Source organism: Leuciscus leuciscus, assembly GCF_965113295.1.
Source record: "Leuciscus leuciscus genome assembly, chromosome: 11".
NCBI classification, from domain to species: domain Eukaryota; kingdom Metazoa; phylum Chordata; class Actinopteri; order Cypriniformes; family Leuciscidae; genus Leuciscus; species Leuciscus leuciscus.
The window spans coordinates 31,290,404-31,300,436 of record NC_138735.1 but is presented as its reverse complement, the minus strand read 5'-3'; the positions used below and the strand labels follow the sequence as shown (position 1 = coordinate 31,300,436).

General features: G+C 36.2%; 1 protein-coding gene across 2 annotated transcripts in view; it reads left to right on the top strand.

The window, feature by feature from the left end:
- slc12a7b (solute carrier family 12 member 7b) overlaps positions 1 to 10,033 on the top strand; it is a 77,386-nt gene continuing 67,353 nt past the window's right edge. The window contains exon 1 of one of the 2 annotated variants that reach the window (XM_082183441.1): positions 1 to 270. In XM_082183441.1, coding sequence (XP_082039567.1) covers positions 105 to 270 — 166 coding nt within the window. In that variant the 5' untranslated portion in view covers positions 1 to 104. The remainder of the gene's footprint in view (positions 271 to 10,033) is intronic. The other variant, XM_082183435.1, reaches the window with a different exon arrangement.

The window sequence follows — 10,033 nt, the reverse complement described above, 5'->3', positions numbered from 1 at the left end:
GCCCTCACAAACTGTCAGATTACCGGCTATGCATCACGGGCGTAAGCTGTCTGATCCCTGAAGTTTATCAGACACCGGACAGGTCCGATTCACGGACGACCAACATGAGCGAAAGGTTCAGGGTCGTGCCGGTGGCCGCGCATGAGAGCGCGCTTGGAGACGAAACGGACGGAGACACGGTGTTTGACGCCGGTGACGGTGAGGGCGAGCGCGCGGAGCGGCGGGGGTCGGTGCCCATCCTCCAGTACAGCAGAGAACCCAACAAATACGGTGAGACGGGTTCCGTTCATACGGACAGAAAGTGTCGCTCTTGTATTATAATAAACGGAGAGCCGTTATGTTGAATATAATATGATAATCGCGCGCGTCCAGAACTCAGTCAGTAGTTTGGCGCGTCGCGTCACTCGTGTAACGTTACAATGTAAACAAGTGAACTAGTCGTCGTTTTGATATTAATGAATGAAGGAAGTTACATATAAACGGATGTTTGCAGATAGATCGGTGTGTCTGAATTCATTTAGTCCATCGAAGATATATGAACTATTATTTATTGTGACGGTTTGTTTTTATAGATTTCTCTGAGGAGGTTTAATTCTCTCAGGGCCGTTAACCTGATAACGTCTTTTTTTGTTCCTGGTACGTCACGAGAACGTTAATATCGAACATTTATTTTCCAATTGATGTTATGGAACTTTAGGAAACGGTTAATAAAACGGTAACCGAACACTAACGTTAGCGGAACGGTCTGTGTTTTTTTTGCTAGTTTCCACTCTTTAGTTTTGCTAAACATTCAGTGACACTAATAAGTGTTTATTGAAATGCGTCCTGACAGAAAAAATGACTGTGAGTGTTTAGACTACACAATACTGGGGCGTTACGTTCAACTAGGCCTATGCCTTTGTTTAGTAATAATTTCCAGTCTAGCAATAATTCAACATTTAGAATCAGTTGTTAGTTTAATTGTGTTAGTCAAAGGGCTGTTTAAACAAAAATGTTAAAATGTGGTCTTAAAATACAGTTGTATTAATGAGGCATAATGAGTATGCTCTCCATCAAAAAAAAAAAAAAACCTTAACCATAGTAACAGTTACAGTAAAACTGTAACAACTTGTTACCAATGTCCTCAAAAGACCAGAATTAATAAACGATTTTACTTTAACAGCAACATTATCTATTATAAGGCTTTATTTTAGTGATTTTGTTTGTAAGTTCCTGTGAAATGACTTGTTTGTCATGTTTGACACTGTGTATTTTGCAGGTGTCATGTTTATATGTGTAATGCTGCTGTTTTATTGCAATTACTTTATTACTAAAATAAGCACAAAAAGAGGGTTTGCTGGTTGAATTGTGCAGTCTAATAATGCTTTATATGTCCTTATAATATTAAGCAAAATGTACATTTTCTGCAAAAAACTTTTTGTCCTCATTAATTTTTTATGCTTTTCCTTTTGTATTGGCCTAACCAGGTGATAGTGTTTTATGCAACACGATGCCCTTTTGGTTTTACATGACTGCCTGATTTCAGGGGCTTGTCTAGACGTGTCTTGGGACACTTTTCACGCTCAGCTGTCTTCATTAATTACCATGACACATCTGTTTGTTTCCCGGGTTAGACATCTAGCAGCCTACATCTGAATCTGCTTCTGTTTTCCAGGCCTTTAATGGTCTCTCTTTGCTCTTTGAATCAGTAAATCGCTCTCACAATTATTTTGTGAAGTCTATGTCCATGTAGACTTAAGGAAGAACCAACCACATTAATTGAATGTATTTTAGGGTTTCTCTATCTAGTTTCGGTCTTTATCTTTGATGGATACGAAAGCCTTACGATTGGTCCTTCATTAAATTTAGCCTGCAATTTAATCAAAGGCCTCTTAAAGCCAAAGTGCTTTGATTATCTACTGTACACCAGTCACATAGTCTATAAAGAAGTCTATAGTGTAACTGAGCTGATCTCCTGCAGAAGTCCTTAAGAAGGTCCGGGTGATTTGGAGACGGCGGTTATTGGAGGTGCAGTAATTGAATATGTGGCTCAACGTTTTGTTTTTAAGAGTTGTTGGTGCATAAAGATGATCCTGAGAGCATGATCAGACCTACAGATACTACATTAGTTTCATTTGTTTGGCGTGTGTATTTATTTCAAAGCGTCTCGGCTTTGAGAAGAGCAAATGGGAGTCATCTTCCAGATGGTTGAGCTGGGGAGCGTTGGATTGGGTTGCACACTCATTATGGGAGTCAAGAACATCTCTATTCATATACAGTATGTGGTGATGCTCTTATAAGCTTCACTCCCAGACATTGAACAATGCTGAGCGCAAAGTTGTTCCCAAATATTAAGCAATTTTGTGGTCTTACAGACATAGAATATTGCTAAATAAGGCAATTTTTCCAAACCCAACCCAACGCAAAGGCCTTGTTCCCAGACAGTGCAGTCCAGTGCGAAGTCATGATGTTGGGTTTTCATTTCAGAAGCGTATTGCAGTTTATTGCCCAATTAAAAACCAAAATGCGACCAAATAAAAATCCCATTTGTCTGGGAAATTAAATAAATATTCCAGGTTAAATACAAATTGGAATATTGTTGACCAAAATAGACAATAATTTAGACTGTATGAATTTAGAATAGTAACAATGGTTACTCTTTGCACTTATGCAAAACTCTTGCACTCACAATGTAAGTCCAAACGGAGGTACAAATTGAAAGTTTCTTGGAGAGAACTTAAAATTATATACAAATAAAGGCTAGTTTTATTGTTAATCTTGTAGAAGATGAAAACAAAAATCTAGTATTTATATTTAATTATTTTAATTGTTCTGTAGTATATTCATAAAGTCAAATGGAATGAAAATGTGTCCAAATTTTTTATTTAAATTTGACATTAAAACATATTTGAAAAAAAAAATCTAAAAGTTGACATTTGAAAGCAACACAAACTATTGCACTGTTTATGCTGTAAAATATTTGTAATTTTTTTTTTTTATTACTAAACATGCATGTATATTTGGTAAAAAAAAAAAAAAGACTTCTGGTCAAAACAAAAATGCAACAACAAAAAACAAACCAGTTGAAAGTGTTTAAGCTGGAATACTTGCTGATTAAGTGGTTTCATATGCCATATGATCCTGTACACAGTATTAGTAAAGACCACATGATATTTCAGCCGAGACACAGCGCTGAGTCGACAGATCTACTGCAAAGTTCTTGAAAGTGTATTTTTCAAACCACGTGTTTCATGTGTGATCTGAGACGAGTGCTTTACTTTTATCTGCTCTGTGGGGTCATACTGTGACCCTGTGACTGAAAGGTCATGATCATGATAGAACTGAACTCAGTAGAGCTGGAGGTCTTGGATGAAACATGCTCACTTTCTGCTGTTTAATGGAGGTTAAAGCATCGTGTCCGGTGTGTGTCCACATGCACCTGCTGTGGTCTGAGCTCAGAGACTGGAGGTCGAGTGTTAGACACACGGTGGTCTTCAGTCAGGGTCAGGGCCGATGGAAAAGAGAAGTGGGAATTTTTATTCTCCGTCAGGACACTGTGAACAGCTGACTCAAGCAACAGTCCTATTTGTGTTGGCTGTTTGTCTGCACATTCATAACAACAGTGGTGTGTGTTTCTATATTTCCATTTTCTTCTCTTCTTCTTGCATATAAACATGATGCATGTCATCCAGTTTGCTTCTGTGCTTCTGGGCTGCAGTAATTAGCTTTAGAGTTCAGGAGTCATTTGTAAATGTATCGCTCTAATTGGCATCATAAGATGAGAATCATGTGACTTTGTGCTCTTGTTCAGATGGTTGGTTTGTTTATGCTGGTAAACTGCTTACCTAGACCTCATATGAAAGAACATTCTGATCAAAAAACATGTTCCAAACATAGGAAGCAAAGTTATACTGTTATCTTAGTATGATTTACAGTCAAACCAAACTTTAATCAGACACCTTGCTAATCCTAACTTACATAAATTAACTATGGTGTACTGCACCTACTGTAAAGAAATATATAAAAAATGATATATGGTGTCTGAATAATTTTTGGGTTGACTATATATACTTATTATTTTATTAATATACAACTATTACTTAAACAGTTTACTTACACTGCTGAGGGTAGGAGGGATTTGGGGACATGTGCTGCATCCGAATGTGACTTTCATACTATATAGTGGGCGAAAAGTATGTCCGAGCCGATTAGTATGTCTGAATTCATAGTATTAATAAAACAGTAGGCAAAACGTACCTTATACTTCTGTCGAGATTCTGAAGTGTGCATCTGATGGACACTTTACTATCCCATGAGGCCACAGGAGAGGATTTCTGAATGGAGTTGAAGTGACACAACTGAAACTGAAGGTCACATGACAACATGGCAGATGAAGCATGTTCATATTTCATTCATACTGTATTCATACTATATAGAGCTTATGCGCCAGAGAAACAAGCTCGCAGCATCTTTATAATATTGTCCTTGAACTTCCGGTTTTGCAGTCGCTCTGTATATTTCTATGGCATCGCTGCCATAGTGGATTTACTTATTGTAGAGTTAACGAAAGTTATCATGAGCATTGTAATGTTTGAAACGGATGTCATAAAAACAACCAGTCCATTCATAAATACGTAAGATAACTGTGGAAATACAAACTGGAAGACAAAAGACGACGAGCGCAGCGCTGAAAAGGGGCGGAGCTACACAAGGTCTATAGATCAGACTTCTTTTAACAGTTTAAGCTTCAAAACAAATGTACAGTATGTGATTTCTGACACAGTAATGCATTAAGGCCAATCGCTGCATGACTCTTCTCAGCCGATCTGTGTTGATTACGCTGTGAGAAACTCAAACGGGGTTCTTCTTCATGTCTGTTATCCACTGTGTGGAGTTTCATTCCCATCAGCCCCGTGCTGAAGAACAGTGTGCTCTTGGCTCACGACTCTTGTTGTTCATGTCATCGCGCTCCGGCTCTCAAACATTGCTCAGGCGTTGAAAGTAGCAGGTGGTCTCTTAATGCTAAATAAACTCTGGCCGTCAGAATCAGTTTAGTGTTATATCTGTGTCTGGGAGACATGCATGAAGAACCAATGACAGGTCAACGTTTAAAGGAATAATTCACTCAAAAAGTTGTCATCACCCAAATGTCGTTCCAAAACTGTATGACTTACTTATTCCATTTCATTAGGACCCAAAAGGTGATGTCAGGTGGAATGTTGCACACTAATAATCCAATCGTGATGCACCAAGTTTGAATATGTGCATATACTAATGAGGTTTAAAAATGTATCTTATTACACAAAATTATCATATTACTTCAGAACACTTGAAATATAATGCATAATGTGTCTATGGACTACATTTGACCCAGCTAACTGGGAATGTTTCCAGAACTTTGGCTAACGTTCTAGCAAGATTCTGTCGAAGTTATGAGCAAATGTTCCAGGAACGTTAATAGAATATTCATTCAAAATTATCTGGCATTTAATTCGCACAAAAACTTAATTTACACACCATTTGTGGAATTTCTATAATATTTTTTAAATGTTACTTGTTTCAGAGCATTTAGAAAACATGAAAAAGTAATGTTCCCATAGTGTTTGCAACATGATAAAATAGAGCGTTTCCTTTAATGTTTTCTGTGTAACATTTTCAAAACATTTAAAAGCAGGAAGTTTTGAAATAATTCTGAAATAATGTTTTCATTGGGAATGGAAGCAAAACATCCTTACAATACATTTTTGTTCGATGGAAATCTTCTAGTGTTGAAGCTTGATAATGTCTGTAATTGAATGGAAAAACTCAGAGAAGAAAATAAGGACAAACTGGCTTGTAATGACATGAGGAAATGAAGACAGAATTGACATATTTGGGAGAACCTTTTCTTTAAGTGTGTCCATACCATGAACAGATTGTCGGGTGTCTGGTGGACACTGTCATGTCGGTCTAATAAAGTCTCTGTTGATAAACCCTCACAATCATTGAGATAAACTGAGCCGCTGGCACCGTGGGGGGTTTTGTTGGCCTTGTGTTTGGCACAAGCTCCCATTCCAGGACCTTCTCACGGTCACCAGGATCAAACCACCCTCTTGGATAATCTCGAATTCTCTGGATATTTGTCTAGTGCTGCAGAGGAGCAGAAAAAGCTGTCACCTGATCTGGCCGTGTATGACGGACAGCTGAAGCCTCTGCTCCGACACCTGAGATGTGTGTCTCTGCCAGAACGCCTGAGCATCTGTCATCGCCTGCTTACAGTCGCTTCGCTTTAGAGGCAGAGAACCTCCGACCATCTCCAGCTGTTGACTTAATAGTAATTATTTTATATGTGCCAGATGGATTAGTGCAGATTCCTCGCGTGACGGAGGTCTCGTCGCTACGGCGTGACATTTCGTGATCACTCTGCTATCTGTTTTTAAGCTCTCTGTAACGTTTCCACTCTTATACAGTCAAGACTGTTTTAGACACAGTGACATGCACTGGATGGGGGTGAACATCTACTGTAACCGACATGCAGTGTGTGTGTGTGTGTGTGTGTGTGTGTGTGAACTTGTTCTGTTAGTTAAAGTTACATTTAACTAGTGAGATACAGGCCAGTTTAAAGAGCACTCTTGGTCAAAATCAAGTTTTAAATGTTGTTTATATGTGTATGTGGTGTTTTATCATTGCTGAGTATTTTCTTCTTAAAATTGAAGTGTACCAAAGACCGCCCCTGTTTCCAACATCACAAACATGTGACCAATCCCGTCAGTGTGGGGGCGGGGCTTTACTCCACTGACTTTCTATGATGTTCAAAGCGTTTCTAAGTACGCTGATTCTCAGATGGCGAACGGGAACATGGTTTGTGTAACATTAGCAACACATTATTAGCTGTTTGATAACGGTCAAGCCAAAAGATAATCATATCAATTACTGTTATGTGTCCGATATTGTTGAGAGCGATACATAATGCATTACCATTCTGATACATGGACTTGTAGATGACCCTGTATAATTCATTATTCCTCTCCTTCTTCTGAATGAGTTCCTGGTTCAAATATATATGGCTGAATTAAACCAATATTTCCACTTGAAATTGTGCATTTACTACAGTTACAAACGTTTAATGTCATTTTGATTTTTGAAGATAAGTTTTAAAGGATAACATTATTGACTGCAGGGGACTTTACGATAATCTCGTTTGCTTGAATGATTAACAGAAATTAGATTGTATCCGTTCTAGATTCTGCCAAATGCATTGTAAAAAAATGGCATTTTTGGTAATTATTGTGTAAAATAAGTGTTTGCATTTGTATGGCGCGTTAGTCATCATAACTCACCTACCTTAGGATCATACAGTAGATGTACCATTATCATTTTTGTTAATATTCTGAATTAGTTTTTAAATGTTAATTTTTTCATTACTTAAATTGTTTGTTTTTTTTTGTCATTTTTTTTTAATTACTATATCGTTTTTTATTTGAATTCAGTTTTAGTTATTTTAGTACTTCAAGTTAAAAAAAAATGTTTTAAATACTATTAAAAATAGAAAATATTATTTTAGTCTTTCTACTTAAAAAATGTTACACATTTTTAATGTATTTTAATGTTACTTGCTGTTTGCTAATTGTGAAATGTTCTTGCAGTTTCTGGGTGAAAATAGTTTCTGCACTAATTTCTTTTCAGTGCAGCTTCAATAAGTTTTTTTTTTAATTTCAGTTAATGTTTATTTTATTTCAAGTAACTTTTTTTTTTTTTTATGGTTTTAGTTTTAGTTAATGATCATAACATTGTCACCCACTCTTCCTGTTTCGACATTCGTATAACTGACATTGGTAAAACGCCCCTGATTGGTCAACAACGGTGAGATGATGCATCACTAAAATGGTTTAGTTCTCCTTCAGGGTCTAAACCAGGGCTAATGAGTCTGCTTGTTTGCTCTATAAATGTAGCATGGAAATATTACTGCAGGTCTAAAGAATCTTTGTGTAAAAACTGGTCAACAAGTGGAAAGTTTGGTTTTGTAGATGTCATGATGCCAGGAAAAGTTTTCTCCAGTGCATTATGTGCGGTCTCGCTCCACGCTGTTGCTTCGTTAGCATGATCGCTGTAAAATCATCAATCGGACTGAACCGTCATGTCAAACAAGCACAAGAATTTCATACAGAAATGCTTTGAAAGATGTTTAGATGTGTTTTGCTTGCTTTACCACAGACAATCAGCAGGTGGCAGCAGATTTTTTCCTAATACTTTCGTTACATAACAGCACTTTAAATACCCAGCACACTTGTTACTTCAACTTCAACCATCTAAAGCTTATTATAGGACACTAATTGTTGTGAATTAATGTTTAGAGCACTATGACAATATGTGCTTTGCTCACAGTCTCAATAGTGTTTACACAAGCCTGTAAGGTCGCATATTTGACTTCACTTGCAATATGACTTTAAATATTACTTTAAAATATTACTTTATATATTAATTTTACATATTACTTTAAAAAACACTATAGTAAAATAATAGTTAATTGTTATGTACAGGTAAAAAAAATTATTTTATTATAAAAAATATTATTTTTGAAAAAAATTATACTATGAAATTCCTTAGAAATGTGTAATTCATCTCATTTGATATTGATTTTTAATTTTAAATAGTTTGTATGTTTCTTGATTTAGTTTCCACATTATATATCTGTTCTGACCACCGCTTTGACCCTTCTGACACCTCCAAAATCTCTCACAATTGTCGGTGTTTGTATTGTACATTTGTGATTGTGTTAAACTGTGCAGGTTTTTATAGTTTCTTTTTTTATTAATTGTGTCACTAAGCTTTTAGATGCAGTCCAGCCTTCAAAGTGCAGGAAATGAGACCGGACTAAACAAATCCAGCTTCATAAATCAGCTCAGCTGGATGTATAAATCACACAGTTTCTGACCGGATCTGATTCTGAGACGATGGTTGATCTCACCTGCCAGAACGCCGGTATCTGGGATTAGCCAGTTGGAGGAAGTTAGTTTCCTTCAGAAAATGTGCGTCCTGTAGTTTGCACTGCCCAGTAAATCCAAACACTTTGGACATTTTGCCATTTTAAAGGTTGTTGCACAGGTGGAACCAATTCATTAGAGCAAATTCCTGGCCGCTTTTACATTTTCCGGTTGCTCTTTAGTCATTCCTGGGGAAAAGATCAGGTCTGTCCTGACCATGGAAATCAAATTATTTTGAGTTATTTTATTATTTAGAGTTTAGCTTGAAATTATATATATGATCAAGATACCTATATAATATTTACAATATGTAATTTTTATATATATATATATACACACACATATAAATTACATATTTATGTGCGTCATATACATAAATATAAATAAATATGTATAAATTACATATTTATTGTTTATATATGAAGAGTTCAGATGCAAAAGCCTCTAAATGCCATCTGAAATTTTCTTATAGAGTGATCATTTTTATCAAGCTCGTATATTTAAGTTCAGTAATTTCACCTAAATGACAATTAATAGGTAATTTTCATTGCCATTTAAGTGAAATTATTGAATTTAAATATACGAGCTTGATAAAAATGATCATTCTATTGAAAATTTCAGATGGCATTTAGAGGCTTTTGCATCTGAACTCTTCATATATATATATATATGTTATATAGTAATGCATTGTGACTTTTTTTTGTCATTTGATTGCATGTACTGTACATGTATAACAGCATTTCTGTTGTTTATGCTGTAAAATCCTCTTGCTTTTTCCTAGTATTATGAAACTTTAACTTCAGGACAAGATAACACATTTTTAAATAGGAAACCAAACCAAAGTCCATCATAATTGGAAATTCCTTATGGAGATAACTGAGCAAAACTCTTTCAGCTGTTGAGCATTCAGTGTCTTTGCTCCTTTAGCTGAAAGTGAACAGCTGTCAATACTTATATCTGTGACCGCACACACACGATACCATAAGCAACTTACAGTTCACAGTTTCCACATCGGACATAAGTAGCATGACGAATCAGAGCTATATCAAGCCCATTATAATCAGTGAAGTGCTCATCTCAGGCTTTGCAAA